This window comes from Nelumbo nucifera, chromosome 1 (assembly GCF_055504915.1).
Source record: "Nelumbo nucifera cultivar China Antique chromosome 1, China Antique-T2T, whole genome shotgun sequence".
Classification (NCBI taxonomy): domain Eukaryota; kingdom Viridiplantae; phylum Streptophyta; class Magnoliopsida; order Proteales; family Nelumbonaceae; genus Nelumbo; species Nelumbo nucifera.
The window spans coordinates 151,573,000-151,595,965 of NC_142649.1; the positions used below are offsets into that span (position 1 = coordinate 151,573,000).

General features: G+C 38.4%; 1 protein-coding gene across 2 annotated transcripts in view; it reads left to right on the top strand.

Annotated features, from left to right (window-relative positions):
• Window positions 1-22,966, top strand: part of LOC104587885 (sister chromatid cohesion protein PDS5 homolog A-like) — a 45,659-nt gene that overhangs the window by 10,242 nt on the left and 12,451 nt on the right. For both annotated transcript variants that reach the window (XM_010245642.3, XM_010245643.3), the window contains exons 8-24: window positions 40-182; window positions 2,467-2,616; window positions 2,744-2,792; window positions 2,873-3,064; window positions 3,247-3,429; window positions 6,133-6,287; window positions 6,392-6,518; window positions 6,637-6,786; window positions 6,885-6,944; window positions 7,138-7,274; window positions 7,434-7,551; window positions 7,662-7,796; window positions 7,956-8,155; window positions 8,744-8,900; window positions 9,013-9,159; window positions 22,056-22,136; window positions 22,252-22,929. In XM_010245642.3, coding sequence (XP_010243944.1) covers window positions 40-182; window positions 2,467-2,616; window positions 2,744-2,792; window positions 2,873-3,064; window positions 3,247-3,429; window positions 6,133-6,287; window positions 6,392-6,518; window positions 6,637-6,786; window positions 6,885-6,944; window positions 7,138-7,274; window positions 7,434-7,551; window positions 7,662-7,796; window positions 7,956-8,155; window positions 8,744-8,900; window positions 9,013-9,159; window positions 22,056-22,136; window positions 22,252-22,929 — 2,862 coding nt within the window. The remainder of the gene's footprint in view (window positions 1-39; window positions 183-2,466; window positions 2,617-2,743; window positions 2,793-2,872; window positions 3,065-3,246; window positions 3,430-6,132; window positions 6,288-6,391; window positions 6,519-6,636; window positions 6,787-6,884; window positions 6,945-7,137; window positions 7,275-7,433; window positions 7,552-7,661; window positions 7,797-7,955; window positions 8,156-8,743; window positions 8,901-9,012; window positions 9,160-22,055; window positions 22,137-22,251; window positions 22,930-22,966) is intronic.

Below are 22,966 nucleotides of genomic sequence, written 5' to 3' on the forward strand. Positions count from 1 at the left end.
AATTTCTATTTCTGACAGTCTCTGTTTCAAAAATTTCAGCTACTTGTTAAAAGATATACCATGGAGAGGCTAGCTGAAATATACAGAATTTGTTGCTTGAAATCTTCTGGTTCAGTTAGCTCAGATGATTTTGACTGGATCCCTGGGAAGATACTTAGATGCTTCTTTGACAAAGATTTCAGGTGAGAACATCTATTTGGGCATTAATCTGGGGAAACTGTATATTCTACTGTTCTTTTCAAAGGCAGTTTTTAATTGAGCTGATTCAGTGATTTTTGTTTATCTGGGCTGGACAGTAAAGTTGTGTTAGCTAATGTATATGCAAGTAGAAGCCAAAACTGATAATCACATAAAACTATGACAGAAAACAGAAATGGCAAATCAAGGGCACCTAAGATTTATGTGATTCAGCTAGAAGGCCCATGTCCACAGGAGAGGATGATCAAGCCATTATGTTTGAAAATATAGATTATATAACCAGAGGAAGACAGCGGCCTGAATAAGACTATACCGCACTGGCTTACTGGACAAGCCACATACAAATAATTGGAATTACAGAAAAGCCCCCAATATAACCAGAGGTTACAATAACATCCTGGATATAAACCCAAAGTTGCAAATATATCAAAACATCCTCTAACATTCTTCATGCAAGAAAATCCAAAGACAAACCATATTCCCCACACTATCAGGGATTATACAAAGAGTTTTTCTCCAGAATAAAAAAAGAATTTTTTCTCCAAGAATCTAGAGGATTTGAGGTGTAACCTTACAAATCTGAGTAACTGGACTTCAAAAACTAGAAATTTGAAATTTCACTAACTTGAAATAGCATAAGAAGATATGGGAATTGGGAAAGGTCATTTTAATTATCAATGTTTCTGTAGAAATATCTTTGGATCAATTATGGAAGTGGAATTGGCCCTAATGACTCATGATCTGAAATGCAATGTATTGAATGGATTTCTGCATCTTTTAGAAGCTGTTTGGATGCATCTGTTGAATTATGTGCAAACAAAATATATAATCTGTTTCTGTACTTTGTATTCATGGATATGTTGATTGAATTATATGTATTATGCAAATAAACATCAGTTAAACTTAAAAAATATGGTCATCTAACCAATGTGTCAAACTAATTATCAGGGAATTATTTTTTTTTGAGAGAAAAAGGTAAATTATTATATTAATAAAAAAAGATTGCAACCCCCTGCACAACAAGGCACTGTGCAGGGCCTATAACCTTTCTGTACATTTCCTATCTTGTGTTCATGGGGTACAAAAAGAGCTAAAATCAAAAAAAGAATTATACGGCCTGCCCCTGAAACTTTTGTGCGTTCCTACCCAAGAATACAATCTACCCCATAAACCTTTCAACAATTTTTCTTCTGTACTATATTGATTTTCAAAAGGCCTCCTGTTTCTTTCAATCCAGAGAATTCTTAAGTGGTTCCAAATGACAAAGAAAATACATTCTTGATATAGAGTAAAATCCGTTGAGAATTTCAAAGAAAGCCTATAACGAGATTTTTAAACTCATTTAATTGATATGGTAGCTCTTGTAACCTTAACTATTGTAAAGGTGGATGTACTTGGGACTTCGGGAGTTCATATTGGGCAATGTGTACGAAAGTGGTGGGAATAGATAGACCATTGACTTTCTTGGAGGAGTCCACTCACTGTCTCTGGCAGACACGTTGAGGTTGAAGTTGACTCTTTTTATGCTGTTTTTCGATCTCACATGATCAACGAGAAGTTATTAATTAATTAATGAAAAAAGGTACAACGGGTAAGAACAAATCAAGTGCAACCCCCCCCCCCCCACGGCTGACTTGAAATGGTCTCCCTTACACCCCATATAAAGCTGAAAACAAACCAGTTCGGAAGGGATGAGCCCCGATACAATGCAAGTCAGTTAAATCATTGGTTGTCTGATCCAATCGAATGAGATGTTCCCCCTGGCTGCTAAAGGGCTCACCATCCTTCAACATTCCACCATCACCAGCTGGGAATCTCCTGCAATTTCCACTGTTAGAGTAACTAAGGGCATATGTCAACCTTGAACCTCTCAGCAGAGAATATTTCTTCTCAAATATAATCAACTCTCCCTACTGGTCCCAATTGAACCTGAAGGACCTCTCCCTTGCATCTCCTGAACTTACATCTAATGCCCGGTGGTCCTGGGATTCCCATTGAGCAGCAACCAAAGTTCAGCTTGATGGATCCTTGAGGAGAGGGAAACCAAGATTGAAGAAACATTAAAATATTTCCAATTACGAGGGCTGGCTTGTATTTTATGTTTTGGTGAGGTGGCACTTGTTTGTTGGGTCTTGTCCATTGCCAACTGGCCTTTTTCTTCCTTTATAGGGTCTTTTTCTTCTTCTTGTTGCAAAGTAGTTTTTTTTGAAGTTTCCAAACTATTTTTCTGTTGTTAACTATAAAACATGTGCTGTAAATTCTCTACAGATCAGAGACAATTGAGGTTGTTCTATGTGAATCCTTGTTCCCCACTGAATTCTCAATTAAGGACAAGGTGAAACATTGGGTTAAAATCTTCCCAGGGTTTGACAAAGTAGAGGTAAAGGCACTTGAGAAGATACTGGAGCAGAGGCAGAGGTTTGTTTACAATGTTTCTTTTGGTATCATGCATTTTGCTCTGATTTCATGGAACCCTTTTTCTGTTAACTTCCTTCTGCTTATAGGATTTGCACAGAAATTCAGGGATTTTCTCCTTTCATTGCAGGTTACAGCAAGAAATGTTGAAATATATTTCTTTCCGGCAGATGCATCAGGTTTCCAAATCTTTAAAATTGAACTGCTAATATTTCTGTATTCTGTAAGGTTCTATTAAATTCAATCTTTTTAAATGCAGGATAATAATGCCCCTGAGCTGCTAAAGAAGATTTTTGTTTGCTGTCGTATCATGTCCCACTGCTTTCCTGATCCTTCGAAGGCAGAGGAGAGTTTCCAGATTCTTGATCAACTTAAGGATGCTAATATTTGGAAAATTTTGTCAAATCTACTTGATCCCAATACTACATTTGAGCAGGCTTGGACATCTAGGGTATTTTCTTTATATATGGATTATTGTGATAAAAGCAAGAAATAACATTTGAAAGTTCTTTCTTGTATAATAACATGAAAACTATTATTCTGGTATGGATACTTAAACAAAAAATAATATGGTTGTTGGCATGGTTTCCTATTTGAAGATTTAGGGGCTTATGTTTTCCTTCATATTTGCAGGATGAATTGCTTAGGATACTTGGTGAAAAACACCGACTTTATGATTTTTTGAGGACACTCTCAATGAAATGCTCTTATCTACTCTTCAACAAGGAGTATGTAAAAGAAATACTTTTGGAGAGTTCTGAACAAAAATCAGCAGAAAATACACAATTTATTCAGTCGTGCATGAATCTATTAGTGGTAAAAACACATCTTTCTCATTCATTTGATACTTGTAATATTGCAACCTATGTTTTTTAACCTTTAAGGTAGTCTCATTGTTACTTTGTGTCTTTGAACATTCATGGGTTGAAATCTGTCATCTTGCATAATTTTCTACTGTACTTTATCAAAGAATAGGATAATGAAATCTGTACAAGGTGTCAGGTATCCCTGATAAGGATAGTTAGCGGTTACCTTCCCTCTTGTATATAGAAAAATATAACAGTTGCTGTTACATCATGAATTCATACTGGTCCCTAGAACAATTGCCCTCTGCTTGAACCCTTGCTTAGCCATAGCATCGATCAATTCATTGGCTGATCTGTTAACCCAGTTGACACAAATAGTGATGTTCTCTTGCACAGTTTATATTTCATTTCATTTAAAAAATCATGTGAATGCTTCTTAGTTTTTTGTTATTTTTTCTCTTTTTCTGTGAATGTCTTTCATTAAATTTGAAGGTCTTAAGGGGTGCTCCTTATGTTTGCTATTCTAACATGTCCTGTGATCACTGTTTGACTTTGAATTACTTGAAGGCCAATGACTTCCATTATCCCAAGTTGCATGTTTTTTCCCTTTTTTTCTGGCTTATTTAGTATCTTTTTGGTTGTCCTTTTTCGTCTATCTGGACCTTTGTATGCTTTTGACCTATTGCATGATCTTTTTTTTTTTTTGATAATCTTGAAAGAGCTCATTTTAGAAACTATTCCATGGCACTTGCCCTTGAGACCAGTTGAAGGTCAGCTAGGCTAAATCCATCAAAACTGGCCAGTTCTTAGCTCCTGCCCAATGATTCAATCTGTAAAGTGGATCTCATACTAGGTCAAATAATAGCTCATATCAGCTTGAGTGTCCCATGTATGAGGTTTTCTTCAACATGCAGCTTTTGCTAGAACCTGAAATGAGCTCGCATGCTGAGGCATTTGAAGATTTTTGCAGTTATTTGATCTGCTATGTCATTTTGTGTGTGTATATGTGGCTGTGTATTATTGGTAACAAAAAACTTCATTAATTAAAGAAAATGGGCTGAAGGGAAATAAGCTAAGAAAGCTACACTAGCAGGGGAAAAAGGATCCTGAAACAAGCTGAAAATTAAAGGTTTCACTCTTCCTCTAACTGAAGGGGGAAGAAACTGGACTTAATTCTTGGTCTGAGAATATGCTCCATACTTTTAAGTTCATGTTTTTCATTATTTATTTACTTTTTGATACACTATAAAATTTTCCTTACAAGGGTAAGTGAATTCATGACTGTAAATTGGTAAACAAATTGTCTCTGACCATCAAAGTGAATTTAAATAGGCTTTGGGGACATATGAAACTAAGCAATTATTTACAACAAAGCATACCCCACAAGCAAATGGAGTCATCAGATCAATCATGCTGATGCTCTCCAATCAACTAAAACAACTCAAGATTAGTATAACAATGCCTCATCCTCGCTTCACTCTATTTGTACACAATGGCAGTTAGAACAAAGACTTGAGGATCAGCATAGCTGCCAGTTAATCTTTATTGCATGTTCACACACCACGGAATCTGGGTAACAATTAATAGGAAATTACATGTAGTTAAAACTTCATAGTTCAACACTAACTTTAACCAACATTCTTTAGTTCACCTAAGAGTGTTACCTTAATCAACTTCCTTTTCTTCACTGGGAACCATTGAAGAATTGTCTGGAGCTTTATTCCACTGGCTGTTTTTGGTGTGTTTAGTGGGAGATGAACGACAGGATATTTCAGAACCTCTATGCAGATGAGCAAGGGGTGCTGGGGGAATCAAAGGAAAGATATGTTCTTGGCTATCAGTAGATAGGGAATTTAAAGTTTGGAATACAGCAGATCTTTTGACAGGGCACTTTTTTTCTTTTTAATTTTTTTTTGTTAATATCCTGCTAACAAATTGTGTATAGAAGTTCAGTTAATTTTTCTCAAAAAGAAAAATTGTGTATAGAAGTATACAAGTGTTTTGCCATGGGGCCTTGATGTAATTTCAATTTGATATTAATACAATCATTACTTTACCTGTTAAAAAAACCTATAATCATGAAACTTCTCTGGAAAATTGATAATTGAATATTCTTGTTATATGAACCAAATATCTCTTCTGCTTTCCTGAAGGTCTCCTCCCAAGATTGCTTTTGAGCATTCAGCTCCTTGATGTTGGCTAGGAATGCACTGAACTGTTTGTATGATAGGCGGTTCCTGGCTTGTTGAAAGAATTCCTTTCTATCAATCTGTGGTGTGATTTGCTGGCAATGGGTGCCACAAAGTGGAGAGTTTGCTGCAGAGGACTGCTGATTGGTGGATACCAAGATGATGCCTGTAGTTCATCCTTCATACTGAGATTTTGTGGGAGATGTGCCATCAGTGGTCCTTTTTGTAGATAGCAGCAATGCATTGAACTGTTTATGCTTTTCACTATCATGAATAAAAGTTATGTGTAGATCCTACATATATATGTTTTTTTTTGTGTAAACAAACCTGGACCTGCATAATACTCTATGGCTTACTATTGTTATGAGATGAAAGAATCTTGCACTAGTCTAGTTCTCAATGTTAATTTTTTTGATAACTATCTAATTCTCAATGTTATTGCAGTCTTGATATAGCTTAGTCTTGTAAGGCATGTCTCCATATTTGCAAATACCTTTTCTTAGCCTTTTGATGACAAATTTCAGATTATTGCCCGTTTTTCTCCATTGCTATTAAGTGGGGTTGAAGAAGAACTGGTGAATCTTCTTAAAGAGGACAATGAAATAGTTAAAGAAGGTGTTTTGCATGTTCTGGCAAGGGCTGGTGGAACCATCCGGCAACAATTAGCAATGACTTCTAGGTGTGAACCTTGAATTGTTGAATTGTAGTTGCTGATATTCTATTTATTTATTAATTATTTTTTAACCAAAATATGCCTTTTTTGTCATGGTTATCCAAATGCAGTTCTGTAGATCTTATATTAGAGAGATTATGTTTGGAGGGTAACCGAGTACAGGCTAAATATGCTGTACATGCCCTGGCAGCAATAACAAAAGATGATGGGCTCAAATCACTCTCTGTTCTATACAAGGTTTGATTTCTCATATTTTTCTTCTCGTTTATAGTAGTTCAGTTCAACTTTGAAATATGCTATTTCTTGTGATCATATTTAGATTTGGATGACCTGATGCATCTTACTGCATCTGCAGAGGCTTGTTGATATGTTAGAGGAGAAAACACATCTTCCTGCCATCCTACAATCTCTGGGTTGTATAGCTCAGACTGCAATGCCGGTTTTTGAAACTAGAGAGAGTGAGATCATAGAGTTTATAAGAAACAAAATTTTTGAGTGCAGTAATGTATGTTCCACAATTAATGAGGCATATGCATGCTATATAGTATTTATTGGAAAAATGATCTTTAGCTCTATCTGAATTGTTTCTCTTTTCTGTTCCAGAAAGCAGAGAAAAGCAATCAAGCCTGTTGGGATGATAGAAGTGAACTTTGCTCTTTGAAGGTTAGTCATGATGGCTAGATCTGTATTTTGTTCCAGCACCCATGACTCATCAGTGGCATATAATGATAAATTCTAGTGATTTTCTTTTAGGGTATTTACATATTCCTGTCAATTTTTGCTCTTTGCTTTTCTCCATGCATTATCATGACAAATTCCTTCACATGAGGATTTAAAATCTCTTGGTGATCTTCAGATTTTTGGTATTAAAACATTGGTGAAAAGCTACTTGCCTGTTAAAGATGCTCATTTGCGTCTTGGGATTGAAAACCTCTTGGGAATCCTTAAAAATTTTCTTACTTTTGGGGAGATTTCAGAAGACATAGAATCAAGGTACTCTTAATGTTTATGCATTGGTCTTATTTTCTAGAAGAAGAAACCAAGGTTCCTCTGACTTATTGTTTGCTTGTTGTGCAAGAGTATATCTGATCATCTCATGTGATTTCTGTTTGCTTTTATTTTGTTCTTTGGTTGTCTGTGGTTATCTGGCAGTCCTGTTGATAAGGCCCATTTGAAGCTTGCTTCAGCAAAAGCAGTTCTTCGTTTGTCAAGGCATTGGGATCACAAAATACCCATCAATGTGTTTCATTTAACATTGACAACATCAGAGGTTAAATCTTCTCCAATCCAAATTGTATTCTAGAGTGTCATCTATTAAGGTGGTTCTTGTTTATCTTTGGTTATTACCTTCATATGTTAGTTGCTTTCATTGATTCACAGGCTATCTACCCTCAAGTTAAGAAACTTTTCCATGGGAAGGTACATCAATATATAAAGGATCGGCTTCTTGATGCAAAGTACGCTTGTGCCTTCTTATTAAATTTAACTGGATATCAGGAGCCAGACTCAAAAGAGGTTAATATTCTGATTAGTTATAATGTATTTGAAATTATTCATAGTATTTCTTCTATTTTACTATAAACTAGTATGCCATTTATTCCATCTTGGTGGAATGCAGAAGAGTCTTTGCTGGTTCTTTTTACTTGAGTTCCTTATCCTTATTCCTTTTGACAGGACAAGCATAACCTAGATGAAGTTATTCAGATGTGTCACCAAGCAAGGGCACGACAACTTTCTATGCAATGTGACTCAAATCCACTTTTGGCTTATCCAGAATGCATACTCCCATACCTGGTCCATGTTCTTGCACATCACCCTTCATTTCCTAATATTGATGAATGCACCGATGTTAAAGCATTTGAACCAATATACCGGTATGGCTGCTATCTACATTTATCTTCTTTTTGTTGATGTCGTTGAATAAGATATGGTTGTTATCGAATGCATGGATTTATTATTTTGAAAATAACATTACTTTTCTGTTTATCAATCGCATGCATTTTCTTGAAGTATTTTCCCTAACAAGATGTCGCTTACTCAGCTTCCAGAAACACAACTTGTCTTCATTGCAAGTGACATAAGATTTATTTGAGAAAAATCATTGATTTTTTGTGGCGACAAAGGTTATCTAATAATTCATACTTCTGAGAACATTAAAAAAACTATATTCAAAGTTACAAATTAATAGTAATGGCTTCATGACTTCATGTGCTTCTGTGGTCGAGATTCTAGGAACATTATGATTGATTGCAGAGCATGATGAAATGGGCTTCATATACCTGATCCAAAATTATAAGATTTCATTGGTCGATTGTTTGATTTAGCAGAATGAAACTCATTATGAATACATCTATCTTGGAAATGTGGCTTGAGATGATATCCCCAGGTCATATGCATGAATAGATAACAAAAGATACTGAAGACATCATATTTTGATTATATCTTTTGTCTGTATTTTCTAGGCAGCTGTATTTATTTCTTTCTACACTGGTACATGAAGACAAAAGTGGAAAATCAGATGCTAATACCAGCAAAGAAAAGGAGACTGTTTCTACAATCATCTCCATTTTTCACAGCATAAAATCCTCAGAGGATATAGTTGATATGGTGAAGTCTAAGGTAGGAAGTTTGTTTCCCTTAATATATCCTTGTGTTGGTTAAACAAAAGTTTTCACCCAATCTTACTTCTAGCTTCTGAGTAATTGTATGACATGGTCATTGAAAATCACAGAATTCACATGCAATTTGTGATATTGGGATGTCAATCACCAAACGTCTAGCTCAACAGCAGGATGGTTTGAAAGAGTTGACATCCTCAGTTCCACTACCAACGTCACTGTACAAATCAGTTGAGAATAAAGAAGGTGTTGACTCTTTGGTGAGTATTTGTAAACTTAAAACTCATAACTCTATAGTCTTATTTCAATGCATTGAACACCTGGAAAGAGGAGATACTGCTGCTTGTCTGGCTAGATTTTGTTGGATACTCGGCGATACTGATAATCTACTTGAGATTTGGTTGGGTGATCAAAATCTGTTGCAACAGGTTTCTGTCAATATCAATTGGTTTGCGGCTTTTGCCATTCTTTTTTTGTCTTAATATGCTATAGTAGTTTGAATTGGGTTATCAAAAGAAAGGTTGTCTGTGCTGCTTTTGTCTTACATGTGTTGATCTCCTTCACAGTTTTAATCAATTTATGTTTGTTTTCTCTTAAATTTTTATCAGTAATTTGTAAATAATCATATTCAGTTCTAGGTTAGAAGAAGAAGAAGAAGAAGAAGAAGAAGAAGGGTTCGACCAGTGGAGGAAAAAGTCACACTCTCTAGCTGACCCACTTTGTATTTATACTGAATAAGTTGAGTTACAAAAAGACAGTATTGTCCCTTACAAGTGATGGGACACATAACTTAAACTTGAATAAAACAGACCTTTCACTTGTAACTAGATAAACCAAAAGACCAAAATACCCCTGTACTGTTGACTCTAACACTCCCCCTCAAGCTGGAGAGTATATGTCATATAGTCCCAGCTTGTCACATATGTAATCTACTCTGCCCCGAGACAGCCCCTTTGTAAAGAGATCTGCTCACTGGTTTCCTGAGCTCACATGAGATGTAGTTATGACTCCACTAATCAATTTTTCTCTTGCAAAGTGGCAATCGACTTCAATATGCTTTGTTCTCTCATGGAATACTGGATTAAAAGAGATGTGTGTAGCAGTTTGATTATCACAATATAACCTCATGGGTCTGTCAACTGAGAACCCCATCTCTTGTAACAAAATCTTCAACCATACTAGTTCACATGTAGTATGAGCCATAGCTCTATACTCAGCTTCTACACTGCTCTTTGCCACCACTGTTTGTTTCTTGCTCTTCCAAGTTACCAGATTGCCACCAAGGAAGGTGCAATATCCTGTAGTTGATCTCTTGTCTGACATAGAACCAGCTCAATTAGCATCTGTATACCCTTCTATCTCAAGAGTTCCTCCACTTTTGTATAGCAGACCACGACCTGGAGCACCCTTTAGATACCTAAAAATTCTTAGAACTGCTTCCCAATGAGGAATCTTAGGATGTTGCAAAAACTGACTCACCATACTTAAAACAAATGATATATCTGGCCGTGATAGTCAGATAGTTCAATTTTCCCACCAACCTCCTGTACCTTCCAGGATCATCAAACTCTTCACTTGCATCAACACTCAACTTAGCATTTGGTTCCATAGGTGTCTCGGCTGGTTTGACACCTAACAACCATGTTTCTTCAAGTAGGTCAAGGATATATTTCCTTTGACATAAGTTAATTCCATGTCTTGACCTTGCAACTTCTATTCCCAGGAAGTACTTTAGCTTACCCAGATCTTTTGTGTTGAAGTGATCCTGTAGGAAGTTCTTCAACCTATCAATCCCATTACTGTCACTCTCAGTTATGACAATATCGTCCACATACACCACTAGCAAGATTTTCCCATCTTTTGAGTCATGGTTGAACACGGAATTATCTACCTGACATTGTTTCTGTAGAGAAGATGGGCCAAATGGCCCATAGGTTGTTTATTCTTTATTGTTATTTATGTATCTTTTCTATAATGGGCCTTATTCTGGGCCCATCCTATCAATATTAAGTTCTTTGTAAATTCTTGCCCAACTAAGGGCCTCCTTGTAATTATTCAAATGTATCTAAATAAAACAGTGTTAGGGTGCTGAGAGAGAGTATGCTCGAAACCCTCTTCTCAGACTCTCATTGCCGAACTCTCAACTCTCCTCTCTTCAGTTTTCTTCATGGTATCAGAGCATACCTGAACTTCAATATCCTAGGGCTAGAAGCTTAACTCGTGTTGCCTGATTCTTGGAGGTCATTGGAAGTGCCCAAGACTCGAATCTCTTGGAGAAGTGGTTCGGTGGCCAGGAAGAATCAGAGAAAAGAAAAGGGGAAGGGGAACAACTCGGTTCTGTTTGAAGCTCGAAACTATAAGTTGTGCTCAGATTTCTGGGTTCAGTTTTCTTTTGGTTGTTCTGTATTGCTTTCGAATGTGTTTGGACTATTGAAGTGTTCGAAAAACTTTGGTTGTTCTGTACTACCTTCGGCTGCCATTGAATCTGGTTTAACCCAGAAATTTCTGGGCTGTTTTTCACTCCTTATTGGACTGTCAAAACTGCCGAAACATCCTTCTAACAAGGCTGTGGATTGTTACTTATACTTGGCTATTTTTGGGGGGCTGTACGAATTGTTTTTGAGGCCTTTTTTTTCTTTTTGACAGTGGGGTTGTCTCTATTGCCCACACTGTGTTTGTAAAAAGGGCTATTTCAGCAATACCAAGTGGTATTTACTTTGAAGTCCAGATTTGAAAAGGTACTTCGGCTGAGTGCTTAGAAGTTTCTGTTTACTTCTTGAAGGCTGAACTCAGTGTATTGCCTTCTTGTGGTCGGCTGAACTCTGTTATTGCTTGTCCTTATTCAGTATACTTGTAGAAGTCATCTGAAATCATATTTGGAGTGTTTTACATGATGTACTACTCAGAGTTTGAAAACAAAAGTGGTGCTGAATATGGACTGGTTCAGGGGATTCCAAGTGATTCCTTATTGACTGTGACCACAGTTAAACTAGATGGAACTAAATTATCTGGCATGGTCACAATCAGTAAAGATTCATGTATGTAGTAGAGGAAAGTGGGGGTTCATTTCCGGGAGTAAGAAGGCTCCCCCAGAAGATGATCCATCCTACGAGAAGTGGATGCAAGAAAATTACACTGTCATTAGGTGGCTTGTGAACTCAATGCAGCCATAAATCAGTCAACACTACCTATGGATGAATTCAGCAAAAGAAATTTGGGACAGTGTTGCAGAGACCTACTTGCTATATATAAATTGAGAAGTAATGTAAAGAATTTAAGGCAAGGAGAGAAACCTCTTGTTGTATATTTCTCAACCCTGAAGTCCCTATGGCAAGAGATTGACCTAATAGAAGTTGTAACTTGGGACACCACCAATGATGCAGAGACCTACAGAAAATTGGTTGAAAGGAACAGGGTTTTTGAGTTCTTAACTGGACTAAACTCAGAATATGATATCACAAAATAGAATATTCTTTCCAAGGAGTGTGTCTCTTTGTCACAAGCTTATGCATTGATGAGTAGTGAAGAGAGCAGAAGGGCTATCCAGGTTCAAGGGGCTGATATTAATGATCACTTTGCCAATATGGGGATTAAACCTAAAGGGAATGCTGGAACTTCTAGTGGAACAGGAAATAAAGAAGTTATATGTGAGTACTGCAAGAAGCCGAAGCACACCAAAGACGTGCTGGAAATTACATCCTAATCTTGTTCCCATTCGGTTTCAGAAAAAACATGATAGTAAAACATCAGGAAGTGCAAATGTAGCTGCCGGGCCAGATAGTGAAGAGATGTTTGCTTCTGCACAGTTGGCAGCCATGAGAGCAGAATATGAAAAGTTTGGGAAGACGATCAGTCAGCTGAGTGATGTGACCTCTCCTTCCAACCCTTCAGGAAATTCTACTGCTTCAGCATTTGCTCATTCAGGTATAAGGGTTTCTGCCAATCATGCTACCACTTCAGGTAATCTCAAGATCCCTTGGATTATTGACTCAGGTGCTTCTGACCATATGACCAATCTGTCTACCTTGTTTGTTTCATATGACTTACTTCTTGGACGGGATAAAATCACTTTAGCTGATGGTTCACTTGCCCCTATCTCTGGTAAGGGAACCATCAAGGCTACGGATTCCTTGTTCCTACCTTCTGCCCTCCATGTACCTAAACTAAATACAAATTTGTTGTCTGAGTAGTTTAACCAAGTCACTAAACTGTTGTGTAACATTTTTTCCTTCCTACTGTGTTTTTCAGGATCTGGAGTCTCAGAAGGTGATTGGGAGTGGCCATGAGGCGAATGGAATATACCTGCTTGATATTCCGGGACAATGCACTGATCATCTTGGGAATGTTGCTCTCGAATCTATCTCTTCAGAGTCTGTTAGTCAGATTATGTTGTGTCATTGTCGTTTTGGTCGTCTGTCTTTTTCTGCCTTGAGTCATCTATTCCCTGAATTGTTTAAGGGAATTAGTTTGTCCAGTCTTCATTGTGAGTCTTGTGAATTGTCAAAGCATTGTAGAAACAATTATCCTTTGAGCAATAAAAGATCTTTTGTTCCTTTTAATATTGTGCATTATGATGTGTGGGGACCTTACCACTTACCCTCCATGGGTGGCTACAAATATTTTATCCTGTTTATTGATGACTTTTCTCGGTTCACTTGGATATTCCTGATGAAATCTCGTGATGAAGTTCCAAGACTTGTAAAACAATTCCATGAATTTGTTCTAACCCAATTTGATAACAGGATTAAAATCTTCAGATCGGACAATGCAAAAGAATACTTTGAGAAAAACCTATCCTGCTATCTTTCTGACATGGGGGGTATTCATCAAAGCTCATGTGCTAGGACCCCAGAACAGAATGGGGTTGCTGAGAGGAAAAACAGGCATATTGTTGAAGTTGCAAGAAGTATCTTATTTGCCTCACATGTTCCTACCAGGTTTTGGGGTGTTGTTGTTCTTACTGCTACCTACCTTATAAACCGCATGCCATCCAGGGTTTTGGGGTTTAAGTCTCCCTTCACTCTTCTTCATCCGGACAAGGACCTTTTTCCTGTTCCTATTTGTGTCTTTGGCTGCACCTGTTACGTACATGTTCCAAGTGTCCAAAGGCATAAATTTGAACCCAAAGCTCAAAGTGTATCTTCCTTGGTTATTCCCCCACACAGAAGGGTTATTGTTGTTTTGATCCAAAGTCTGGCAATCGGTATGTCTCAATGGATGTCACCTTTGATGAGCTTTCCCCCTTTTATGGTTCCTCTCCAAAAGGACATTGTCCACAGGGGGAGGATTTGTCACAGGTGTTTGCTCTTCCTCTTCTTGTCCCTATTGAGTCTCTTGATGTGTCTGCCTCTCCTTCAAATGTATAAAGGGTGGATCAGTCGTTCCATTCTCCTTGTCCCAGTACTCTACCTCCTCGTCCTATCCTTAATCCCTAGGTGTATCAAAGGCAAAGATCTAGAAATGTGCAGGTTGTTTCTCCTACAACACATGAGCCTCATACACTTCTAGTCACAAAAGAGACAACAGGTACTGTTTCAACACTTTTGGATTCATCCTTCCCTGACCTTGATATTCCCATTGCTGTTAGAAAAGGAAAACGGAAGTGCACTGCACACTGCATTTCCAAGCACCTTTCTTACAGTTTGCTTTCACCTTCATACTTTGCCTATCTCTCTTCTGTTGCTTCTCATCCTATTCCCAGGTCTGTGTCAGAAGCTCTTAAGATTCCAGAATGGAGGGATGCTATGAGATCTGAAATTGATGCCCTACACAAGAATGACACATGGGAAGTGGTGGATTTGCCTGAAGGGAAGGATCCTGTTGGTTGCAAGTGGGTCTTTACTATCAAATACCGAGCTGATGGCACCATTGAAAGGTACAAGGCCAGGCTGGTTGCAAAAGGCTATACACAGACATATGGGATTGATGATTTAGAGACTTTTGCACCTGTTGCCAAGATGACATCTGTGAGGGTTTTTCTCTCTTTAGCTGCTCACTTTGATTGGCCCCTTTATCAATTGGATGTGAAGAATGCATTTCTGAATGGTGAATTACATGAGGAGGTTTACATGTCTCTTCCTCCAGGGATGTATGGAACTGATATGAAAGGGAAGGTATGCAGGCTGAAGAAATCTCTTTATAGACTAAAACAGTCCCCTAGAGCATGGTTTGAGAGATTTAGAACAACACTTGTTAACTTTGGTTATGTGCAGACACAGTCCGATCATACTCTTTTTGTGAAGAGGAGTGGACCTCTGGCAGTATACCTCATTGTGTATGTTGATGATATTGTAGTGACTGGTAATGATGCTTCAGGAATTTGAGATTAAAGATTTGGGGGAATTGAGATACTTTCTTGGCATAGAAGTGGTTCGATCCAAGGATGGGATTCTTATCTCCCAAAGGAAGTATGTTCTTGACTTGCTCTCTGAAACTGGAAAGATGGGTGCTAGACCATTTGCTACTCCTATTGATACGAGTCATAAACTCTCAGCCTCAGAAGGGACATTGTTAGAAGACAAAGGAATCTTTCAGAGACTTCTTGGGAAACTTTTGTACCTATGCATGACTCGGCCAGATATTGCATATGCAGTCAGTTGCATTAGCCAATTCATGCATGCTCCCCGAGACACTCATATGACAGTTGCAGAGAGAATCCTATGTTATTTGAAGGGCTCCCCAGGAAAGGGTATTCTGTTTGCCAAGCATGGTCATATGAAACTTGAATCCTACACCGATGCTGATTAGGCCGGGAACATTGATGACAGAAGATCTACCTCTGGGTATTGTAGCTTGGTAGCTGGTAATGTTGTTTCTTGGAGAAGCAAGAAACAACCGATTGTTGCTCGGTCTTCTGCTGAAACAGAATACAGGGCCATGGCACATGGGGTTTCTGAATTATTATGGCTAAAATCTTTGATGGAAGAACTTGGAATTGAATATGACAAGCCAATGATGTTGTACTGTGATAATCAGGCTGCCATCAACATTGCTCACAACCCAGTGCAACATGATAGAACCAAGCATATTGAAGTTGATTGACACTTCATTAGGGAAAGGGTCTCTTCGGGTGAAGTGTGTTTTCCTTTCATCACATCTGAAGGACAATTGGCAGATTTTCTCACCAAAGGCATTCCCAAGGCAAAACTTCAGCATGATACCAGCAAGCTTGGCATGAATTGACATCTATGCTCAGCTTGAGGGGGAATGTAGAGAAGATGGGCTGAATGGCCCATAGGTTGTTTATTCTTTCTTGTTATTTATGTTTCTTTTCTATAATGGGCCTTATTCTGGGCCCATCCTGTCAATATTAAGTTCTTTGTAAATTCTTGCCCAACTAAGGGCCTCCTTGTAATTATTCAAATGTATCTAAATAAAACAGTGTTAGGGTGCTGAGAGAGAGTATGTTCGAAACCCTCTTCTCAGACCCTCATTGCCAAACTCTCAGCTCTCCTCTCTCTTCAGTTTTCTTTAGTTTCATCCCAAAGTTCTTCACTACACTGAATCTACCAAACCACGCACGTTGAGATTGTTTCAGCCCATAAATTGCCTTTTTAAGTCTATACACCTTACCATCCTCCCCCTGAACAATAAACCCTAATGGTTTCTCCATATATATTTTCTCAAGTAGATCACCGTGCAGGAAGGCATTCTTGATGTCAAGTTGCAAGAGAGGCTAGTCGTACATTGCTACTAATGAAATCAATACCGAACTAAGCCAATTTTAGCCACAGGAGAAAATGTCTCCACATAGTCCACACCATACAACTGAGAATAGCCCTTGGCCACTAACCTGGCTTTTAATCGTTCCACACTACCATCTGGAAGATACTTCACTATGTAGACCCACTTACACCCAACAATGCTTATCGGGAGGGAGAGTAGTAAGTTCCCACATATGATTGTGTTGTAAGGCAAATATTCCTCTTCCATTTCTTGTCACCACCCTAGAGAGGTAAGAGCTTCCTGGACAGTTTTGGGAGTTGAAATAGAGGATAGCAAGGATATAAAATGGTGATGGGAAGCAGAAAGGTGAGTAATTGAAACATTATGAGAAATAGGATGAGATGTACAACTACGTTTACCTTTCCGCAATGCAATAGGAAGATCAAGGTCCGAAGGATGAGGTGCAACCACAAGATCTGTCAACGATGACTGAATTGGAGGAGGGGCCGGTGCTCTTTTGTGAATATACACTTGGCGGATTGGTGCCTCTTAGTAGTAACCTGCACGGGAGAGGGAGGGGAAGGAACGGGAACCACGGGAGGGGGATCCACAACTGGAACAGGAACCATGGAAAGGGGGTCCTCAACTAGAACAGGAAGTGGAACCACGGGGGAAGGAGACGGGACCTCAATACTTGAGAAAAATGGGATTGATTCAAAGAAAGTGACATCCGAACACGCAAATGACTTATAAGAGTTAGGGTTATAGCACTTATACCCTTTTTGAGTCTTGGAGTATCCAAGGAAGATGCATTTAGTAGCATGTGCATCTAACTTGTCTAAATAAGCCCCAAATTTTGAACAAAACAAACATGCCCAAAGACTCTCGAGGTAAGAGGAAATGGAGACAAAATGGGAAACAAAATTGAAAAAGGGGATTGATTTCCAAGGATGGACATGGGCATCCGATTGATGAGGAAACATGATGTTAGGAAAGCATCACTCCAAAAACGCTTTGGGACATTCATATTAAGCATAATGGACCGAGCAGTTTCAAATAGGTGTTGGTTTTTCCATTCAGCCACACCGTTCTGTTGTGGGGTGTAGGAGTAAGAAGTTTGATGAATTATCCCATGGTGCTCTAAGTATTGCTGAAATGGTGTTGAGGTGTACTCTTTTGCATTATCGAAGTGAAGAATTTTAATATGAACTCCAAATTGGGTACGTATTTCAGCATAATTTTTTTGAAAAATAGAGAACAATTCACTGCTATCTTTCATAAGGTAAAGCCATGTCATCCTTGAAAAGTCGTCAACAAAAATTACAAAATACTTATAACCATTGTATGACACTATTTTATTTGGACCCCAAACATCAGAATGCACTAAAGAGTTTGTTCATAATTCCACAAGAATTGTGATTTTAGCTTCTCATCCTTCTCCAAGAATTAATTTTTCTTTTCCATTTACTTTCTCTGTCCCTTTGATAACTTTTCATTACATGCCTCCTTCTTCTCATCATCACATTCCTCCTACTCTCCTCTCCGGACACAAAAGCATATGCCTGAGAGAGAGAGAGAGAGAGTTACACTGTCTCAAGAAAGAATATGCTATCGTGTAATATCATACTCAGGGTTAAGTCTAGCTAAAAACTCAAAAACCCTATTCTTCTCTACTAGCTTCTGATAAGTTGTTGCATTTTTGCTACTTTCCCAAACCACAATCTCTAGATGATCTATCTCCTGCCATAAGGTTTTGAGAGCTGAAAAATAAATAGCAGCAAACTTATCTCCCTGCCTAGTAGCAATCACGTGGTTTCTCAACTGTTAGGCTCTAGCAACATTCTCAATCTGTGAATAGGTTTCTGCTACTCCACCCCAAATCTCCTTAGTTGTGTTAGCCCATAAAAAGTTCTTATTTATATGGGGTAACATGGAATTGCATAGCCAAACCATCACCATGTAGTTCTTCTATACCCATCGGGAGTGGTTAGTTTTAGGTCTCTTTTCCTCACCGGTGACATACCCCAATTTCCCTTGAGCACCAATGGCCATCTTTGCAGATTGTGACCATTCTAAGTACTTTGTACCATCCAACTTAACTGTAGTGATGGTCCCGGCCCTAAAGAGGCCTTTAACACCTCCCCTAGATCCCATTTCACTTGCAAATTTGTTTTCAACTCCACAACCCTCCATAACTCCCAGAATAGAAATCAATTTGAGATGAAAAGAAAGGTGTTTATCTCCTTTAGAAACCTCAAACACCTTCCTGGTGCCCTAGAAGCCCCTCCCTCTAAAGATTCCCTTTTCTGTGGGAGCGAGAGAAGAGAGAGAAGAGGTTGTCGTTCCCTCTAGAGACCTCCAAAAGGCTTGGGACTTGGAACTGTCCCCTTCAAAAAACATCAAGGAACCCTAGAAATAGAGCGCCACTTCCTAGGTCAAAATTGAAGAGTCCTACCAAAATCGGGACTCTCCCTCGTTATCCAATTCTTCCTAATTTTGGTGTTAAACCCTAGTCCAGCTACAAGGGATTGCAAATCCACCAAAAAAAATCCAAAAACTGGGCTTACCTGAAGTCTTCGGTCAGCCCTTTACCTCATCATGCAGTCAACCAATCTAGGGCTGCATGATGGAGTAGCTCAAAAACTGTAAAAGAAAGAAGAAAAGAAAGAGAAGAAAGGGTTTCAGCTGAGAAAGAAAGAGAAGAGAGATAGAAGAGAAATTGGAGAAGCCAAAATTAGGTCTGGCTGCCCCTTTCATTAGATTATATACTCACAAATAAAAGAGGGTACAAAGACAAGTGTGCCCTTATTAAGTCGGCTACTTCTAAGAACTGAATAAGCACTCTAACTTAAAAATAAACTAATGGGCCTAAGGCCCAATAACTCCCTAACTATGTTATGTAAATAAAAACAAGTAACATCAGCCCAAAACTCAACAGAGCCAAATGCGGCTCTAAGAATATCTGGGACCCGGTTATTGACAGATTTGACAGAAAATTGGCAATGTGGAAATCTAAGTATCTTTCAAAGGGAGGTAAGATAATTCTAATTAAGAGTGTCTTATCTTCACTCCCAATCTATTATCTTTCCTTATTCCAGATTCCTGCTAGTGTTGCAAAGCTTCTAGAGAAGAAAATGAGACTCTTTTTATGGGCTGGGTGGAAGAACAATCCCAAATTTAACTTGGTTAGATGGAAATCTGTGTGCAAATCAAGGAGAATTGGTGGTTTAGGAATCAGAAATATTAAAGCTGTTAACAAGGCTCTCCTTGGTAAGTGGTGCTGGAGATTCAGCCTTTGGAGGAGAATTGTTGCAGATAAATATGGGCTCACAAATCTAGTTTGGGAGTCGGGCCCTGGCTCTCTCCCAAGGGGTTGTGCTTTGTGGAGCAATGATGTCTCTATTTCCCCGGATTTTCCTAAAGGGAATTAAATGCAAAGTTGGCAAGGCCAACCTCCTTAAATTTTGGTATGATAAGTGGTGTGAGGGCACTGCTCTAAAAGAAAGTTTCCCCTCTCTTTTTGACATTGCACAAGATAAAGATGCTGTAGTGGAAGATTGCTTTGATTTGAGGAATGATGAAGTTGTTTGGAGCTCTATCTTTAGAAGGAATGTTAATGATTGGGAAATAGGTCCACTAACAGATCTTCTAAGCCTTATTCGCAGCTTCAAGCCCAACCCGCAGGCAGATGATGAAAGATTTTGGGCTTGGGAGACTTCCGGCATTTTCTCCTCTAAGGGTCCGTTTGGTTTGCAGTCGGAATCAGAATCCTCCAGAGTCGGAATCGGAATGGTCCATTCCCATAGTCTGTTTGGTTCAGACAGGAATGGAATGGGAATTGAAATCAGCAGGAATGGGATTTCATTCCCAAGGGAGGGGCAGGGAATGGCCATTCCCTCAAATGGGGGAATGCTATTCCATCAGAAATGGGAATGGGATTCCAATACCATCCAACCAAACAGTTGGAATCAGAATAGCCCATTCCGATTCCGATTCCAGACCCCTATTCCAACGAACCAAATGGGGCCTAAGTCTTTCTACAACAACCTTATGGCCGGTGAAGATGGAGACTTCCCTTGGTTTGGACTGCAGCACTTGATAAGTGCCTAACCACAGATCGGCTACTCAGAAGGGGGATGCAGCTTCCTAGTATCTACTGTCCCTTCTGCAATGAATCTCCTGAATCTTCCAGCCATATTTTTATTCACTACAACTTCTCTCAGTAGCTCTGGGATATGGCTCTCTCCTGTTTTGGTGTTTTCTTTTGCCCTCCTGCTTCTGTCGTACAGCTTCTTCAGGGGTGGACCTTAGAGGGCCTGAATGTAAGAGGCAAGCTGCTTTGGAAGATTTTTCCAGCTGCTATCCTTTGGGCCCTTTGGAAGGAAAGGAACAGCCGAATTTTTGACAACCTTTCCAATGACATAGTTTCAGTCAAAAACAAAGTTATAGATTTTTTATGTTCCTAGTCAAGTGTACAAAGAGCTTTCACTGGAGTTCAGCTTTTTTCTTTATTGCAAGCTGGACCATTGTTTATCTGATTTCTCATATCTTTTTTTAAATTCCCATTGTACAGGTCCTCATTGTACATGGGCTGATGTAGCTGGTTTCTTTTTGCAATACAATACTTTACCTTCTTTAAAAAGAAAATATGAAGTTGAACACCATGACCTTGATTGGATTGTAAGGCTTGTACTATTCAATCTTCCCTTCGTTGGTTGTTATTTTTTTCATATCAGTACCACTTGATGTGGGCAGACAAATTCAGAATATTTTACATCTCTTTTTTTTTTTCTTTCTTTTACTTTTTTACTCTTCTTTCTTTTCTTTTTTTTTGGGCTCATCATTTTCACAGAAAGTGGCCACTCTCTGACTTCAACCTGTTTTTTCATGCTTGACAGCCCAAGATTTTACCATTACACCATGTGGTGGCCCCAGCAGAGCTCTTTTTCTATTTAATGTAAGAGATAGAAAGACTGAAAAAAAAAGAAGAAAAATACTTTATCCTTCTCTTAAAAAATTTTGATCGTTTATGTTTTAATGGTAAAATTCTTAAAATGACAAATTATATACTTGACATATGATAAGATGTATTGACATATATAGTAAGCCATGGTAATCTGGAGTTAAAATATTACAATAAGGCACCTCCTCAGTCCTTAGATACTTGCCTTGTGATTTTTGTCATCTAGGTGTGCACCTAGTTGCCTAGACTGGTTCCCTTTTTTATATAAACTATGGTGTTCAGGCAAGGTATCCAACCAAGGGTGCTTTACCTAGGTAACACCTTGACAATTATGTCCTGGAATGATGAAAAAACTCTGTTTTCTGAACTTTTTGGTATAATAGAGTCAAGGAAATTTCAGAATGGCATTAACATACCTTTGTTTTTTGATCATTGATCATTCCTTAGTTTTTTATCTGCTTATATTCAATTGATCTTATTATTTCCATTGATGTCGTGCATCTTCATTCTGTTGCATGTTCCTTTTAGACCAGTGAGAAGCAAATGTGGTTGTATGGTGATAGTGTCTTGGCCCATCTCGAATCTATCGAACTGGAAACTGATGCAATGGTAGTTTCTACATTCCAATATTCAATCTAATAATTCTTTAAATGTGGTGATTTTCTAAAACTATTTTTATCTGTGTAATTAACTTCACTGAGTTGCCACCCTATGATGCCATCAGGTTCCTTCAGAAAATCCTGAGGATGACAATGTTCTGAAAGCTAGTGATAGAGATGAAATCGAAGTGCCCCTTGGGAAGATGATAAAACGTTTGAAATCTCAAAGGGCCAAAACAAAAAAAATAGCAAAGAATAAGGCTTTAACAGCTGAAAGAAAAAATCAAGATAATGATGTTGATATTTTGGGAATGGTGAGGGAAATAAATTTGGATAATCTGGAAAGATCAAAAGACTTGGAATCAGGCAATGGTCATCGGTATTTTGTGAGTGGAGGAAAAGAGAATGATGCGACTGTCAGTGATAAAATTCCTGAACAACAGAAAAGGAAAAGGGGAAAAACTGGTGACTCAATATCTATGGCAATACCAAAACGGCGGAGGTCATTGTCGGCTCATGATGCTCACAAATCATCTCGTTTGAGTTCCTCAATGGATTTGAAGAAAACTTCAGGGAACAATTCAAATCACACAAAGCTGTCTTCTGAGAAATCTATTGAATTATATGAAGAAACAAACACTGGTTCAGAAGATAAAATGTCAACAAAGAAAAAAATGATTAAAACCACCAAGTCAGATTTGCTGGCTTCATGCTTGCCAATGAAAAGTATAGGCAAAATTACTGGTCAGAAATTGAAAGAAACATCACATATAGTTGGAAGAACTGAGATTCATGCACTGAAGGTGAGATTTTTGTTTATCAAACCACTCAATATATGGC